The sequence below is a fragment of the Xiphias gladius genome, chromosome 7, assembly GCF_016859285.1.
Source record: "Xiphias gladius isolate SHS-SW01 ecotype Sanya breed wild chromosome 7, ASM1685928v1, whole genome shotgun sequence".
NCBI classification, from domain to species: Eukaryota; Metazoa; Chordata; class Actinopteri; order Istiophoriformes; family Xiphiidae; genus Xiphias; species Xiphias gladius.
The window spans coordinates 14,724,470-14,742,818 of NC_053406.1; the positions used below are offsets into that span (position 1 = coordinate 14,724,470).

At 38.4% G+C, this 18,349-nt stretch overlaps 2 protein-coding genes across 5 annotated transcripts; one reads left to right on the forward strand and one right to left on the reverse strand.

Annotated features, from left to right (window-relative positions):
- Positions 1 to 5,891: 5,891 nt before the first annotated feature.
- On the forward strand, positions 5,892 to 13,991 carry LOC120791835 (protein NipSnap homolog 2-like). 3 transcript variants are annotated; one of them, XM_040130593.1, is made up of 11 exons: positions 5,892 to 5,938; positions 6,945 to 7,154; positions 7,877 to 8,016; positions 8,114 to 8,159; positions 8,571 to 8,665; positions 9,280 to 9,350; positions 9,455 to 9,595; positions 10,723 to 10,754; positions 11,947 to 12,041; positions 12,541 to 12,624; positions 12,860 to 13,991. In XM_040130593.1, exons 1-11 carry the CDS (start codon positions 5,907 to 5,909, stop codon positions 12,922 to 12,924), a joined length of 1,011 nt encoding a protein of 336 aa, XP_039986527.1. In that variant the 5' UTR covers positions 5,892 to 5,906; the 3' UTR covers positions 12,925 to 13,991. The 3 variants fall into 3 exon arrangements, with proteins under 3 accessions (XP_039986527.1, XP_039986528.1, XP_039986526.1); XM_040130594.1 differs by having other exon boundaries at positions 5,902 to 5,938; positions 6,948 to 7,154; XM_040130592.1 differs by lacking the exon at positions 5,892 to 5,938 and adding an exon at positions 6,299 to 6,333.
- A 2-nt stretch (positions 13,992 to 13,993) lies between these two features.
- On the reverse strand, positions 13,994 to 18,326 carry psph (phosphoserine phosphatase). 2 transcript variants are annotated; one of them, XM_040130595.1, is made up of 6 exons: positions 17,933 to 18,326; positions 16,179 to 16,322; positions 15,884 to 16,018; positions 15,050 to 15,195; positions 14,672 to 14,820; positions 13,994 to 14,541 (listed from the first exon to the last, which is right to left on the reverse strand). In XM_040130595.1, the coding sequence occupies exons 2-6, from the start codon at positions 16,319 to 16,321 to the stop codon at positions 14,431 to 14,433; spliced, it is 684 nt and encodes a 227-aa protein (XP_039986529.1). In that variant the 5' UTR covers position 16,322; positions 17,933 to 18,326; the 3' UTR covers positions 13,994 to 14,430. The 2 variants fall into 2 exon arrangements, with proteins under 2 accessions (XP_039986529.1, XP_039986530.1); XM_040130596.1 differs by lacking the exon at positions 17,933 to 18,326 and adding an exon at positions 17,778 to 17,910.
- Positions 18,327 to 18,349: the final 23 nt, after the last annotated feature.

Below are 18,349 nucleotides of genomic sequence, written 5' to 3' on the forward strand. Positions count from 1 at the left end.
TGTGGTCTGAAATACCACATCAGGGCAGAGGAGAGAAAATATTTAGGCCTACCATTCATCTGTCAAATCTCAAAAAAGCGTCTCACACATGCCAGCTGTTGAGCAGTGGGAAGGAAGCCCATACTCTTTTTCTGCCATTTCATAAAAAATTTAAAATCAGTGGATGGACCTTGGTTTTATCATACATTACAGTATGATAAAAATGCCGATGTAACCTGTGGATACCTCTCTGTGTGTCTTAAGACGTGATGTAAAGGCTAAAAGGCTTCCAGACAAACACCTCATAGGTGAAAGAAGACCTGGCTCCAGAAGGCTGTTCTCGCCCTCTTGAAAATCTTTTTCTTGGCATTGAGCAATACCCACTGAATTTTTCATTCACACTTCTGACTTTATGTCTGAGTATTACTGTATGGAGGAGAAGTGCAATTCTGCAGCAGCTGAGACAGAAAGGATAGACAGAGTCCGACGTCATGAAATACCACAGTAAGAACACAGGATTCCTTTATTTCCCAGGAGCCCATTCTGTCCATTCTCAAAGGCTTATCCAGGGATCATTTAAGATATAGCATATCACACAAGCCAGAGGCTATGCAGACAGAGGAGACTCCACTGCCAAATGCAAAGGTTAAATCTCAGATGTACCCTTTCATAATGCTAATACTATATATATGCTGGTAATAAAAATAATAATATATAATATATAGCATGGTTGATGATTTTCCTTTAGAAATGAATCGGCATGAGTTCACAGGGCAGGTGACACTTCAAATTGTAAAAGGTAATTTGGCATCGATAAGTGGATTTCAGCAACTCTACCTATACTCACTTTGCACTTTTGTATAATTTCAAAGGTTTCAACACTCTGTGCTTTGGTGTTGGACTTGCCCTTGTGTGCTTGAACCAGGTTTTCATTGGTGTCACCTACTCTGGCTCTGCCTTCTTAAGTAATGGCTCTTTTCCTCAGTTATTAGGTTGCGTAAATAATGTCATCAGTCTTTCTGCGAGTTGCCTGGCTGTGAAAACATGTTTAAGTATGGGAATTCATATAACTGACCTACAGGGCAGTTGCACAACGGCTCCAATATTCTGCAGTTCATGACCAATGGGAATCTAGGTAAAGAAGTTTTCAAAATCCTGAAGACAAGATATCTTTTCTTCATTGGTTAAAATGTATTTACATGAGGAGACCTAAAATTGCAAGTGCAAGGTGGTTTGCATTTAACACCTTTCAATATACAGTGTAGGCTATGCTCCAGGGTATGTCTAATTTTTAATTACAGCAATAATCACAATAATGCTTATAACATACAATATTAATTAAAAAAAAATATATATATATCTTAATTTTTTTCTTTTAAATGCATTCAAGCCACAGTAATTTTAGCGTTGATTGAATCTCCTTTAACCATGGTGCAAATTCTATGTATACAGCTGTGGAAAGTAAATACATTTACTCATGAACTGCAGTACTAAAGTACAATTGTGAGACACGTGTACTTTACTTGAGTATTTCAGTTTTATACCAATTTACACTTCTACTTCACTAAAATTTTACTCCTCTAAAGGAAAATATTGTACTTCATGTATCTGACAGCTACAATTGCACTTACATTACAGATTCAACTTTACATACAAAACATACCTGTAACTCCACTGTTACAGATTAAACTGCCTAATAGTATATAAAATTTAAACTAGCTCCACCTTGACCAACTACAGTTAAATGCTACTTACACATCAGTGATACTAATCCAATAATATGATTTTTAAATTATAACACTCACAGAGGCCAGTTTTTTTGTTTGTTTTGTTTTTTGCATTGGGTGCTTTTACTTGTGATGCATTTTATTCATATGACTAAAATACTTTTACTTAAATAACATTTTCAATGCAAGGCTCTTATTTGTAATGGAGTATTTTTGCAGTGTGGTTGAGCACTCCCTCTATCACTGATACAGTAGAACAAAGTTCGAGAGGACATTATTAGGAATAGGGAAAGATACATTAAGTGTACAGTGTTCTTTCAAAATTACAGACACCAAATGCAACTTTGTATTTTTCCTTGGTCTATCAACCATCAATTCGTTGGTCCAGAACATTTCAGATTGAGCACACTCTGGTAATTCCTGGAAATGGTTATTTTCTTATCTATATTACTTTATTGAGATATAAATACAGGCTTATTCCTGGATATGAATCTACTTACATCAGATATTTTAAATGTTTTAGTGCCACTGTGTGCAGCAGTGCTGCATTTACTCACTGCAGTACCCAGACAAGATAAGGAGCTAAGACTATAAACAATATGTCCAAAGTATTTTCTCACAAGTCCAACAGCATTTGTTGGAGAACTTTTAACAGCAAGCTTGTCTGTAATAAAGCCAAAGATAATACCAAGAGGGAAAGGGAAACCGCAAAGACAGCCGGTTAGATAATGTGGCTTGGACATATTCAATTTGCTGAAGATCTAGGACATACTGTATACGAGGGGTTCGGTTGGGGGATTTAGCCATGTGAGTTCAAGAGAGTTAAGAAAAGATCTTTATATATATATATATATATTTATATTCCTAAACTCCCCGATAAATGGCATCCATGGTTTTCTGATGCATTAGTGGAGGATTCATATCAGCTGTTTTAACAGCTTTTGTATTTCATTGTATCCAAAAGCGAAATCTGAGAATATTGAAAATGAGTTTAGCACTGCAGAGAAACACCACACCAGGACTTGTACTCTAGAAATGAAAAAAAGGAATTTTATATCATGTTTAACACGGTAGGTAAATATATATATATATATGGATATATATAACGAGTCTGTCTTCCTCTGTTACTTGCCTTTGCCATTGTCCTAATAATGCATCACAGGGTGTAGTAACACAGTTCGTTCCAAGCTGCCTTTGTACAGACAGAGGGTTTGTAAGTTTTAAACAAAAGTTGGGGCTCCTGTAGGAACTGTTGGCATTAACTTTCAAGGCTTCATTCACTTCCATTTCCTGCAGAAAAGCTGTAATTTAACCTATTTCTAGTAGGTGGAACTGCAGTTGGGAATGTTTGACAAAATATTTCAGGTTTTCTTTCATTGAGCATAAAAGTCATAAAAACAGCTCATGAGTGGCAGGTTTTTAAAGTTTGTATATGTCGATATAGGGTTTAAGGTGGAACACAAAGGAAGAAAAGGCTGGGCTCTAGAAATGAGCACTATGGGATACCTTGCACAGTTTCCACTGATGACAGTGATGGTAAGGTAACTGGCAAATTATGAAGCACAGGATGCTACAAGATTAAGATATGATGATTTAGTACTTACTCTAAGATGCTAATTTAAAAATACAGGTTCTACTCTGACAAACACTATTAATTTCTGCAAGGATTAGAACAGAGAGATTTCTTGCCTCTGATGCAAAAAATAAAAAAACAGGTTCAAAGTGCAATAAAGCTCCACAAAATACATTTTACTATATCAGTAATGAGGTACAGTATATGTACAGCTAGACTTCTGAACTGGAGTTCTTTGTAAAATGCTGATCTCACTTCTTCCATTAATAAAATGTGCCCTTTGTGAAATGATCCCACATCCAACTAAATTCATTAAAAATACAGATCAGGCCATTAGGATTAATACTGACATTATAGCAATTGTTTGCCTGCTGAGGCAAAGGAGGCAAGCACTACTGGACATTACATTAACACTGATGTTCATGGCTGTTGGTGAGGTGTCCTTTCACTTAAAATCACAATCAAATAAAACAAGAATAAAATGTCAAAATCAACCACCTTGATGAATTCCATTAGAAAAGGGCAGAATTTCAGTGGATATTATCATATTTTGAATTTCCAGACATATCCACATTTTGCCCTTTGTTATTCAAAAAATGTTTCACAGACAAAACACTCCCTTATGATTAATGTCTTTGAACTTAAAACAAATCCCTCTACAGTTTCAGAATTCCACTGGTGATAAGTAGTCTTTTCTCCTAAAGCCAAGTAGGCTTTAGCAGTATGGTCCCCGTTAGCCTGATAGTCATTCTCTCACATAATATATCAATCTGCCCTGAATTCCTTTATGGTTGCAATCCCCTCACCTTCTCCATCATTCATGTGCGAATGGTTCCTACAGTTCTAATGCGCTCTTCCTGAAGGCCTCAAAATACACAAAAATTCAGTTCATCTGTGACTTAAAGCATGTCAGTTATTTAAGAATACGAAGATAAAATCCCTCACAAGAATTTACATATATTCTTATGTTTCTGCCTTTATGTATGAGCTATTCATTATGGTAGACTCTGCTGTGCCAAGAGGCAAGCTTATGTGTCAGGTTGGGTGTCTTGTGCGGGACGCAGCGGTGGAAGAAGTAATCAGGTCTTTTAATCAAGTCAAAATACCAATACAACAATGTAATACTCCATTACATGTTAAAGTCCTGCATTCAAAATCGTACTTAACTAAAATTACAAAAATATTGGCAGCTAAATATGCTTAAAGTATCCTGATAATTTGCTGATGATTTTTACTGGTTTATACCAGTAAAAACCCTTTGGAGGGGTCACAAGATAAATCTGAGGAGTTGTGAAATAATTAATGGGAGAGGAAAGACAAAAAAAACAAACAAAAAACCAACAAACAAAATTCTGACAAATTAATCTGTTTTCAGTTTTTAGGCTTTTTCTCAAATCTTTGTTTTTGGTGAAATATTCGATTAATTTGAAGAGTTATTGAAATGAAACCATGTGAGAGGTTTAGAAGACAAACTTTTACCAGCCACAACTATACACAGTCCCAGACTTGAGAATGGAATAATATGAGTGGTACAATGTCAAAGACTGGATAAAGTGATGCATTGATTGTCTAGAGGGTGCCATTTGAAGCCGCTGCTTACCAATCTAAACACTTTTACATGTTGTCTGTTGGTTCCAGAAATGATCACTGTAGAGTTGTAGTTAGGTTTGCGTCATGTCATTCCCACTGTTGAGTCTGATGGTAGCCTGTATTGTTTATCTGACTGGACAGTGGTCTTAGCAGGGCACTAAAATTGCTGTTGATAGGCTATGAATTGAGTAGTAGCGCCCCCACCTGTGCAACCGGTGTAGCATGTTTTGGTAGGTTTGGTAAGTTTCTTCCACATTGAGCTATAAGTTATCATGGAATATCTTATTTTTGTGGTCATTGTTATCATTTCTGACGCTATCACTACTTTGCTAGAAATTACCTTGAAGTTTGCAAATCAGTGAAACTTGTTTGGCCGTACATTTAGTTTTATTTTTTGATGTCAATCAAATCTTGGGTTACGTTACTATTGTTTTATATGTGATTATTTTTCTCTAATGTTTTATTTCTTTCATTGTTTCATAGGTGTAATGGGGACACATTACATTACACTATATTGTACTGTGCTTTGTATTAAGGCCAGCAGAAGGGAGGGATTCCCACCTGTCTTCATCTCCAGGGCCCCTATATCTGTCAGAGACCCAGGTCTTGTTCAGATGAGGATAATTTATTGTTGATTATTCAAACACACACTGAGAGAAAACAGTTACACCTGAGTCTATTAAACATACACAGAGGATGCCTACTTATTCTTCTCCGTTCTGAACACACTTCAGTTCATTGTAAATCTTCACATTGTTCTCTAAAAGGTTTTCATTCATAAGGTGAGACACAAAAAGAGAATTTGATAAGTTTCCTTATGGATATGAAAACTGGTCATACCCTTGGAAACAAAAATACAGTATATGAGCTAATTTTCTGAATAATGGGATTTTGTCACAGTAGGAAAAGCACAGGTGTGAATAATAAAATTAATGATGATGATGGCTGAATTCCATTTAGCGACTTCATTTTCAGATGCTCTTAAAACGAACAGAATCCCTGTTAACGTTATCAGTAACACCTGTACTTTTCCTTCTATGACAAGTCAAGATGTCTGTTGTCAAAAAAGGTTTGTTACAAGTACATGTCTCTTTGCCCAGTCTCTATAACATTACAGTTTATCTAGGTATCTATTTTATGTGTTCATTTCCTTTTTTTTTTTTTTTTTGCACATTTCTAAAACACTCCACTGTTCAATACTACACTCTTGCATGATACAAGTTCATATCTCCAAAAGAAAGGAAGGGGCCGTAAGCACACTTAAATTTGCAAGCTCCCAAGTTTTTATTAGTGCAACGTTTGAACCTCCAAGCTCCTGGTCAGGCAATTATCCGTGTGAACAAAAACAGGCTAAACATACAGGGAAAAAAAGGTTGGTTCCTCTTTTTTATTTTTTTTAAAGAGAAAAAAAAAGAGAGAAATAAATATGTTGTGTAGAATATGCATGAGAAGAAACAAATCACAGTGCGTATTTTTATCTGTTTTATATAAATATATGCGATAAAAATATATTGCATAAAACTATCTTAAAATGTTTACTACATGCTCTTTATTTGCTGTCTTCTCTGTACATAGCAAACTGATGGAGGTGTTACGTTGTATCATGTATCATGGCCAGTTTTTTTGCTCACATGGGTGATTGCCTGGAGAAGACCTTGGAGGTTGAAATGTCATCTGATAAAAACTTGGGAGTTTGGAAATTTCAGCGTGCCGACAGCCGTTCCTTCTCCTTTGCTGCCGATGTTATCCTGCCCTTGTACCTAACAGTTATTGTGTGTTCTCTGTCCACTGTGTATCTCTGTGGATAGATACATGGTGTAACGTCCTATCAAATGTTCAAATTCAATTAATAGAATAAAACTACTCCCTTCTTAATCATACAGGTCCAGCTATTATTATTATTACTATTTTTATTATTATTATTATACAGAAAACCGAAACTCTCTTAAATTAAAGAGCATTTTTAAGTCAAAAGAGGTTTGATAAGTAGTTTTCAATATTAATTTTGAGAAAATTAGTAAAATCGAAAGATGTATAGTTTCATCTTTCCCTTGTGTCTAAAATTTTACCTTCAGCAGTTTGATCAATAATAAGGGCCCTGGTCATGAGGTCTGGGCGCTGCGGTGCTGCAGCGCCACCCGGTGGTCAGGCCCGGGAACAGCCTCTGCTCGGTGTGCTGTAGCACAGTTGAAGATGGCGACCGGAGTCCTTCAGAGAGTCAGCGGAGGCTTGGGTCGGGCTGAAGGCAGGGCCCGCTCGGTCGGACAGCTCGTCCTCTGGAGCAGGTGGGGCGGCCATCGGTGCGCGGGGTCCAGTGTGTATTTCCGTGGTGTTTGTAGTTGGCTTTCGAGCGTTTTGGTCAGGAGGTCTCCGGGGTGGCTAGGATGAGCCCGGGGAAGCTAGCCCGTTCAGTGCTAGCCAGTCCTCAGTGGCCTTCGGCTTTAACTTAACAACCGAAGCTGCACTTTCACATCATTTATTCCGGGATATTCGAGGTTAACGCTGTGTGTGTGCCGGTGGAGCTGAAAGAGTACAAGTTTCTGTCATCTTTTGTTACTGAGCATCTCAAATGCTCAAGGTCAATTTCATACTTTATCTTTATTGCAAAATTTAGTGTGTCAACCCTCTCTAACAGATGCTATATATAAGCCATACTCGGCTGGGTACTGTTACCTGCTGTAATTCATATACATCAGTACCACTGTGTGTATTATGTGCATCAGAGGGGCTGACATTTCAAGCTCAGCCTGTATTTTGATGCGGTTGTTGTAAAATCTTGTCCTACAGCAGCTTTCACAGCTGTAAACCTCAACTAAAGTGTTACTATATCTACAATCAATGAATCCCAAGTAAAGATAACACATTTATGGGTGTGCAAACCTAATCTGGTATAAAAGATGGAGATTTGGCTACCAGAGCTTCCGCAGCTTCGTACTGGTCCGAAGATAATGGGACTTTCTCAAAGTCTATGCATTTGGTGTTCACCATGACCTGTCTGTGTTTGCAGGGGTTTTGCGACATCAAGCAGCAGAAACAGAGAGGACAGCTGGTTTAAATCACTGTTTGTGAGGAAGGTTGATCCAAGGAAAGATGCACACTCCAACCTACTGACCAAAAACGAGGAAAGTAACCTCTACAAAATTCAGTGTAAGTTGCCTTCCATACAATTTGTACTTAAATCATAATAAACCATTTATCCTAAAATAATGATGAGATTGTTTTCCAACACAAACTTTTTTTTCAGTCCATAATGTGAAGCCAGAGTGCCTGGATGCATACAACAAACTCTGGTGAGGGTTATTTCATATTCTTGTCAAAGTATGTATACTGTTATTACCTTGTAGTACAGCAGAAGTGGTGCCAACAGTAGTAATGTGAGACAGGGATAACCTCAGTGCAGTCCTGAGCAGCCTATTCCTGTAAGGTGATCAGCCGTTCACAGACCAACCTTGCTCATACCTAAGATGCTTGGAGGCTGATTACTTGTAGTTAGGGACTAACTCGGGACTTGCAACATTAGACGGAGGACATGTGACTGAAAAACATGTGATTCGTTTGGATTTGGTTGGGTGAAAATTACTGCTTCAGGAGACTTGATTGCAGATTTGAATCCAGTGTCAAATTTACTGATAGCCCATGTGCAGTATTTCAGTATTTGATCCAAGCATTGTTTAAATGAATCCGTTTCTCATTCATCACAGCGAGGATGTTTTGCCTTCCATCCATGCTGATAAGTACTACCCCTGTGAGCTGGTGGGAACCTGGAATACCTGGTATGGAGAACAAGACCAGGCTGGTAGGATTACTAATATCGACACAGAGACATCTGCAGTATAACAGATCTGGGGTCTCCACTGTTTTCAAATCAGCAGTTATGCTATACTACATATCTGTCCTAGTGCAAATATACCATTAAAAAAAACCAAAAAACTGTTGTTAGGAATTTGTGATGTATGTATCCGGTCAAGGTTTTTTTTTAACCTACAGAAAAAATAGCACTACCTTATATGAGCATTCCTGTTTTCCAGGGTCAAAAATTCTCATTCTTCTCATGGCACAACTACATTATATTACATAAATTGCTGCATTAATTAGTGTCCAGCAGTACAATTCAGTGCTGAATTATTGGCTTGATGGTACCAGTACAAACAGAATTATCCATCAAGTCAGATATCCATGAAAAATAATAATAAAAGAACCTGTTCAGACTAATGAACAGGTTCTTGTGAATTTCATATTGTCTTACCGGCTAATGATCTTCAATTATCAGGATGTAGTGGCTTTTACAGTATACAGATTCTGAGGGCTGGATTCATGTTTTTTATTATATTATTTAATGATCCTGCTTTTAATCAATTTACTTTTCCGTAGTTTGTGTTATTTTTCACGTATCATCTATTTTTTCCCCAGTTCATCTGTGGCGTTACAGAGGTGGATACCCGGCTCTAACGGAGGTGATGAACAAGCTCAGACAGAACAAGGTAAAGACTCCTTCACAAGCATGTGATGTAATCTAATGTAATGCTTTAGTTGTACAGCCGTTAGCTGAAGTAAAGCTTATTGATTTGTGCCCATCCATTGGCAGGACTTCACGGCTTATAGGCAGGAACGGGGTAAGATGCTGTTGTCTCGCAGGAACCAGCTTCTTTTGGAGTTCAGCTTCTGGAACGAGCCTGTCCCCCGAGAGGGCCCCAATATCTATGAGCTCAGGTCCTACCAGCTCAGGGTAAGTACCAGAGCCAGGGTTTATCTTATCATTAGCAGTGTTGTTGATGATAGTGACAAATTTATGAGTTAAGTCATGCCTAATGTCTGACTTGGCCCATGCCTTTGCTTTACCAAACATAATCAGCTCTTATACTAAGAAATCCAAACATTCATTAAACTTGAAAAAAAAACAGCTTATATTGAGTTAATCACTCTTTATTTTTATGTCAAGTCAGTTTTATTTATGTAGCCAAAAATCACAGATTTGCCTCAAAGGGCTTTACAATCTGTACAGCATACAACACTGTCTGTCCTTAGACTGCTGGTTCAGATAAACTAGGAGCTACCCACTACAAATAAATCTTATTTTATTAACTTCTGAGAAGTTCCACCGTAGCAGCTGGGGCTTCAAAACTAAAGGTCATCTGCACAGCAGTTGTTGCAGAATGGGAGAACGTTACTCTTACACTTTTCCTAGCTCACGTTTTCCCCATTACACTGATGATCTCCCATTCGCATGCTTTATTTTTATGACCTCTAAATTGCTTCTGCCCCACAGACAGTACTGTACTGTTTGACATGTAATGACCCTGTGTCCTCAGCAGCATTCAGGATGAGAGTGATGCTTGAACAGTCACCATTTGTGAACTTTTCAACAGGGCCAATTTTATATCCACTTATGGACTCATAATTTAAATTGGCAGTCCAGTGGCATGTGATTTTGGCCTGGATCAATGGTGGAATTGAAAGCGGGCTTAGTCCTACATAAGACTTGATACACACTCTGCCAGCTGCAGATAAGTCGTTCTTTCCAATCCAAAAGGCAAAACTGTCTCTAGATCAGCGCTTCCTGTGACACGTGATGAATGCAAGCTATTACCCCTCATCACAGACTGAGATTACATTTTAGAAGCAGCAGGGCCTTAAGCACAAGTGAATGATTGAGGAAGCCTTTGGATGTATTTATTATTGCAGCTTATCTTCACAATGACAACAAAACAAAAAAACAACTTAGTTGCATCTTTACCATTCATCTGTGTTAATACGTTTACTATGGAAAGAAGTAAGTATCCATCTATAGTTTGGAAACCTCTGAATTATATATGTTTTATTGTAATGAAGAATCCTGTGTTTTCTTTCCTGCAGCCAGGAACCATGATCGAGTGGGGTAATTACTGGTAAGGCAGCCTGAATTCATTTGATTCACTGAACTGTAGTTACAGAACAGTTGCACCACATGAAACCTTCCTCATCACACTGTCATTAATGAGAGCTATTCCGCAGAGAGGCCCTATTTTGAAGCTGTACTGTCATGCTCTCAAGCCAAGATTCAAATTCAAGTGTTATATTATGTAGAGTACAAAAGTGTGTCCATAATAGTTGTGTATAATGAGCCTAGAAAGATCCACTGCATGGTGTGACTGAGCCAACAGGTCAGCGTTTAGCAGTTTTTTTTCTTTTTCTTTGTTAGCTCTGTAATGGATTTCTGTGTTGGTCTTTGTACTTGTCTAACCATTTTTTTCCCCCAGTTGTTACAAATATCGCAACATGTTTTTGGCTGCAAAAGACGCTTCCAAAGTCACTGAAATGTGTTTTTTTCCAGTCAACAGATTTGTGGTGATTCCTAACCATCGTGTGCACCATTTAATATGCAAATATAACATAAAACCCTTGAATATTATCAAGTGCCTTTTCTGTGTTTAGCCTTCATCTTTCCTAAAAAAGCATAAATATGATTTAAAATAATCATAGGGGAATAAAATCAACTTTGAGGAAAGGACCTTGCTAAGCGTTCATTTTTTACTAAAGCCAGGTATTTTCTTATGTTTGCTATATCCTCTATAGTCATGAGGATAATGCCAGTAAAGCAATTTAAGGCAATTTCAATATAATTTGTGGAGTTGAATGCTTTAACCGCTACTTCAAATTAGAGCAACATGAACGGAGGCTGTATGGTTTTGTATCCAGACAAGGATTATTATTTGAATAAGGTCAATGTTTGCTTTGGGGGAATGCATAATGGATTTTAGACATCCCCCTCAACCCAGTCCGCTCATTTCACATATAGTTGGCCAGTGTTAGGATTCATAAACATACATTCAGTAAGTTATGGCATCATATCTTATGTTTGGACATGATCTTGCAGTGGATAATAACATCTACAGAGGACAATTGTCGTCTATCTTGCGTTAACAAAACAGACTAAACCCATTTGTCTAAATTAAAAACAGTCCAGAGTCAATTCGAAGATGATGTTGAAATCCTTGTTTTAAGACTGGTCAGATATCTCGTGTGCAGGGCTTGTCTTGTTATGCCAGATGAAGCCTTTGTGTTTTTGGACTGTGTTGTGACTGGAGTTCTTGTCTGCAGGGCCCGGGCCATTGGATACCGCCAGCACAACAGAGAAGCTGTGGGAGGGTTTTTCTCACAGATAGGCAACCTCTACATGGTTCATCACCTCTGGGGTACAGTCAAACACCAGTTTTATGCAGAATTACTTACTGACAGTGTCACCTTGTAGATAGTCATGCAAGTGGGTGAACATTGTGGAGCATCTGGCAGCTAAAGAGAGAGATTTTTTCCTCAAGAGTTGGTTGAGACCACACACAGAGCAAAAAGGAGAGAGAATATTGGACACAAATTTGTCAGGGAGACAAACACAACTCCAAATGAATGCACATGTTGCTCCATGTGTGTTTGAAATGTAAATATGCAAGTGTTTGCTAAAATGTTTACCACAACAACTTTATTTTGAACAAATTTATTTTTTAAAGGCAAAAGACGTCACCTCTTGTTCACATCTGAATTCTGCTGCCACCAAGTGTTTTAATGATAGTTGTTCACAATAGTGAACATAATCACTATTTGCAGCCTTAACTCATGAGAAAAAAGAAACAGGCTTGTGGTAAATTTTCTCTGTTTGCAATAAGCAGTATTAAAATGTGTGTGATTTGTTGATGTCAGCTTACAAAGACCTTCAGTCCAGGGAAGACACGAGGAATGCTGCCTGGCAGCAGGAGGGCTGGCACGAGGTGGTGTATTACACAGGTGAGGAAAAAATAAAATCTGTTTCAAACACAAAATGGTGATCAAAACTCATGGTTATGTTTAACTGCAAACTTTCCAAGGATTTTTCATCAGTATTTAGGCATCTTGATTATCAACATCCTGAATTTTTTTGTCACTTTTAGACCCTGTTGAACCTGCTGCACCAAATACACTTTAAACTATAAGGACACACTTAATCAGCTCTCTAAATCTTTTGTGTTTCACCTTTCTCCAGTTCCTCTCATCCAGCATATGGATTCCAGGATTATGATCCCAACAAAGGCTTCCCCGCTGCAGTGAAATGAGAAATGAGCTGGAAGCTGAAATGAAGTGGCACCCTATCGAATGTTAACATCCATCCAGAGCATCACTATCATGTTTTCGACCTTTTGTCAGTGCTGCCAGACAACAACTCTTCTCTTTTCTTGTCTTTGCTTCAAAACTTCAAGATGTCACTAGGTCAGGGGAGACAACAATGCTTACCATGTATGTGGAATTAAAATGGTCCAAGCCACTTCCAGCACTTGACGACGCACAACTTCTTTTTTTCTGGTTCTGGAACAGGATGAGTAAATTTGGCCAATTTAAATGTCCTGATGGTTGTACGTCTAGAGCTACATTAAAGCTGGACCAGGAAGAGAGCCCATCTCTAAGTTTAGAATCAACCAAAGTTACTTGAAAAGCAGCTGTATGGTGTGTAAGTGTGAGAACAGATAGAAAAAAAATAGTACTGCTGAAGCTCACTGCACAATGTAGTGGCTACTTATTTATTTAATGTAAATTTGGAATACTTATATTATCTAAGTGTGCTGAGGAGTTGGTATTTAGATGTAAGCCATGCCATTGCTGAGTGAAGTGAGAGAAAGCCTCTGTATACTTATGAAAACTGTATTTCTGTTGCAAATCATGATGAAGACGATACAGTATGACATGGTGTAAAATTAAACCTCAGAATTTTATAATCAAGGTCTATTATACATCAAACATGACCTTTTTTGCAAACTATTCCTTTCAGTTGCTTTGTCTGGATGTTCCTAAGTTCCCTGTCATGGTAATATTGATGTTTCATGGTGCTGTGTTTGTAACTATGGCTTCTACTTTTTTCTTGTGAAGATGGCATGCCTGATTTTAAAAACTGTTTTTATCTAACATGTTTTAATAGGGCATAACTATCATGTATGATAAACTCTGAAAATAAGTGTTACCTATCATTGGCTGAGAGGCCAGTCATGTTGCTGCATACTGTAATATCAGATTTTATTGTGAAAGGAAGCATGTTTATCTTGTCTTTTCATTCATTGGTTCATAGGGAACAGCGTAGAGTGAAGGACAGCAACGCCAACACAGATTAAAGTAGACAAACAACATCTTTGACAGCATGTTTTTATGTAATGCCTATGTTCTTTACAGTACTGAAGTCACCACACTCATTGACATGTCTGGTTACAGCTCTTAGTACCCATACAGAATTAAAACATATCTGATGCTCATTGCACATGCCATAATATGTAGGAAACGTATTAGCTCACCTAAATTCTTTAATGCAAAAAGTGCAAAATTACTAAAATCTTCTCAACCCTCCACATAGACAGTGTTTGGTTATTCTTGTAGTATCTCCTAGTATAAAAACCAATAAGGCAACATCCCCATGAAGGTAAAATTGGTCTCACTAGTGTAAACATTTTCATTCATAATAAAAAATCTAAGAGTCTAAGGAAAAATGTGCACTGGATATAATCATCAGAGGCACACCCTTAGGTGCAAATATAAAATGTTAAAATTAGTAACAGTACTCTTTTAGGATCTTTAGATCTTCTCCAGTTCTTTTAGTAGCTCCCCAAAACTTGTCACATACCACGAACATCTTTCCTTAACCTGCGGCCTGACGACGTTCCCACCAAATCCAATGAAAGCACTCTGAAGGAGAGAAAAAACGATACTGTTATCACATTGTAGCCCCAATATGCTTGACTGTGTTTTCATAAATACATATTAACCACCTGTCAAATATTTATTTTTGCACGCTCAAATCTGATGCAACACTTACAGCAGGAGGGCAGGCCTCTAGATCAGTGGCTCCGTCTCCAATCATTACCACAGTCTTGAAGCCGTACTGTTCCTTCAGCATGCTGATGACCTTTCCTTTTCCACCACTCTCAGCTGTGGGCTGACTCTCATCAAAACCAGCATACTCCCCTGGAAAACACATATTTTAATTTAGACATGTAGGATGATGCCAAAGAACAAGATGACAGGAGAGTTCTGACAAGAAACACGCAGTGAAGGAAAAGAACATTTTTGATATTATTAGGTAAAGGATTCAAGCCTTTTCAGTACTGAATTGTTTCACACACTGATTTTTTAAGGCAGACACATTCTCCACTCTTGTGAGAACAGAGAAAACTCAAAACACTCCAGCTCTTACCATTGAAGTAGAACTTGAGCCGGTTGGCATAGACATGATGCAGAGGAATGTGTAGCTGAGTGGCCACATGTTCGACAATGCAGCGGAAGCCGCCTGAAATGAGGAACACCTTTATGTTGCGCTGGTGCAGACAGTCCACAAGATCCCTGGATAAAGACAAGTGGACATTTAGCAACACTCCAATTAGAAGTATGCAAATTTTTTCTTACATTTTTGTGTAGCAGACAATAGTATGGTTTCATTTGGACCAAGAGGTCTCATCTACATCAACTGTATCTGAGCAGTTTTGTGGATAAACTGTGCTTTGCATATACATAAAGCATCAGGGAAGCCTTGAAATGACAAACACATGCATAGCATTAATGCCAACAGACTCGTGTTTGCAAGATGATATTAGTCCCATGCCTAATGAAGGTGTATGAACTGCCAATAAACTGCCATGTCAGCAACTATGATAGGTATATGCAAACAGACAGCCCATTTATGCTCATAGTACAACTGCTGTACAATTTAAGACACTGGATGACAATCTTGTGTTGGAAGGTTTGGAGCCTAATTCACCTGCATTTTATGTACTTGCATAAATCACTTCCAGAGACCATTATGCTTTAAAAAACACACTTGAAAATATTCTCGTTTTTTCATCTTTCTGTTCTTAAATGGGAACAACAATTAACAAGTACAAGTCTTTATAAACAGAGGATTGTTTACTATAAATGGTCATATTGGGTGATTAGTTTATATATGTTAAATCCCCTGTGCGTACTAATGTTTCTGTATTGAGTGCAATACAAGGCCCACTGACGTTACTCAAAAAAATCTTGACACGCTCACCTGATACCTGGAGTCAGCTGAGGCGGGTGGTCTGTTATCAGTTTGTTCACTTGTTCTCTGGAACATCGGATGATGGAAAGACGCTCAGTCAGGGCAGTTTTAAAAGTCATCGAGCCGCCCATAGCTTTACGAGTCCTGAAATGTGAAAGCAACACAGGATGGCTTAACACCTGGAACACATCCAGTAATATCAGATATCAGCATGAAACTTCTCTTTTCAATACAAGGCAGGTAAATGATTACAAAGTAGTTGATTTCCCATTTAATGTAATGTTGACAGCATTTATACACATACATCTCAGTGACTGCATCCCCCACACCACAGAATTTGGCAAGTTCATCGATGCCTTCCTCTTTGATGACTGTGCTGTCCACATCGAAACAGACAGCTTCTGCTCTCCGGAATAATTCCTTTGTCTGTGAAAGTGTTGTCATCATGCTGGGAGGAAAAAAAGTTAAAAAGTTGTACCATATGGGTAACTCAAAAAGCAAGCAGCAGCATTTCAACAGGATTTTATAACTCTGATGGCATAGATTTTTTTTTCTTTATTTCCAAAGAACTTTTATTAAAACAACTATTGCAGGTATACAACAAGTGACAAAAACATCTTGTGTGTACAACTTGTGTGTTGGGGGGGGGCTAAAACTTTGTAAAGCTTACAGGTGTTATATGTTTTCACAGCTTTTTTCCTACTACATTCAGCTATAGATGAAATGTATTGTTTGATGTAGACAGTCTGTCAGAGAAATATGTTTTTTTGCTTGAAGATTCTGTTTTATGAATATAAAACGTGGGCAAAATAACAAACTAATCAATTAAATAAAATTGAGCAAGAAGAATTCCTGTCATAATCAGTGAATCCAAACAATGCATTTGTCCATAACAATGTAAAAAAGGATTATATATGATCAGCAATAAATCATTACAATTTAAACTACAGTTGTTTTGTATGTGGTGCAACTCCAAAAAAGATAGCGGGATGGAAAGGCAGGGGAAACTGCATTATTACAGAATAAATAAAAACAGGAAAAAAGGAAATGTGGACGATACAATATTATCAGTAAGGTGAAAAAAATAAAAAATCCTAAAAATCCTAAAACTACAGCAGATATGATAAGTATGAGCAGCGGCCATATTAGACAGTACAACAAAAATGCACCAGCCTTTCTCTGAGTTCCCCACAAAAGGTACAACTTATATCAGTTTCTTTCTTAAATTTATGGATAAAACCTATAAGGCATTTTAACGGATTATCTCTTCGACTTTGTTAGCCAGGAAAAACTTATAAGGCAATAGCCAGCGATTGCACAGATTTCAGGACACAGATGACTGACAGTATGATGTGGGAACATGAGGAAGTCATCAGGGGGCAAATTTAATTGTCATTATCAGGGTCCCGAGCTGAACTGGCTGGTTAAACGTGAGGTCTGTGATTTTGCCCAGCCGCTGCCTGATTTTATTGTTTAACTAAGCCCTGTATGCAGTGGATGTCTTCAATCCAGTGGAGCAGCAAATACATCCACTGACTCAAATACCTGTGTGCAAACGTTTCCGCATCGACGGAGCTCGTCTCACCAAATAAACACGAGTCCTGTGCCCGGTGGCGTGTGACAAAAACGCGTTACATAAAAGCAGCCTGCATAAACAAACCATACGAGGGGCCGTTATGGACATCCTCTGCCCGCATTGCATCACCCCCCCCCCCCCCATCTACACTACTGAGGACCGGGACAAGCGAAACCAACAACAAACGTGAAGACGAAGAAACCCAGTCACGAGAGCCGCTTCTGTTTGTCTGGAGCAATAGTAGCTCGCTGCTGCAAGAGACTGGCACAAACAAAGTCAGGGCTTTACGTTAGAACTGACCGTTAACGGGGTCTGAGAGGTTGTTACCTGTCCCGTGCGGATCGCTTCGCTTCGATTTAAGCGCTTTACACACCTTCTGTTCAACTTTCCAGCGTGAGAAACTTATCCAAAATGCAACGCCAGGCTTATATCTTTGAGAAAAATATTAAAAATATACACTCAAGTTTTCTTCTGATACTTACCGGTAGAGGCAGCGTCGATACGGCACTGAGAGCAGCTCCAGCTTAAGCCGACCCCTCTCAATGGGCTCACCGATGAGGAAGTGGAGCGATGACTGCTTGACCAATCAGAGGGAAGCCGGTGAGGGACCGCCCACTACCCATTAGCTCGGTTCCATGACAACAGCAACGGACAACTAACGGCCAATTTATGCTAAGTACACCGAACTCTGCCTTAACGCGTTACATTTTATCTGCTATACTTGCAATAAATTTGAATGCAGTAGGTTAACGGTTATAAAAGCTGACACAAAGTTTCAGCTCCCGATGATGGGGGGTGGGGGGGACCCCTGCAGATTAACCTGTTTTAGTTTTTTGAAGCTGGTGGTCTGGATTTGGTGTCAGAGCAACAAATCCCTAAGCTTTAACCAGCACACGTGT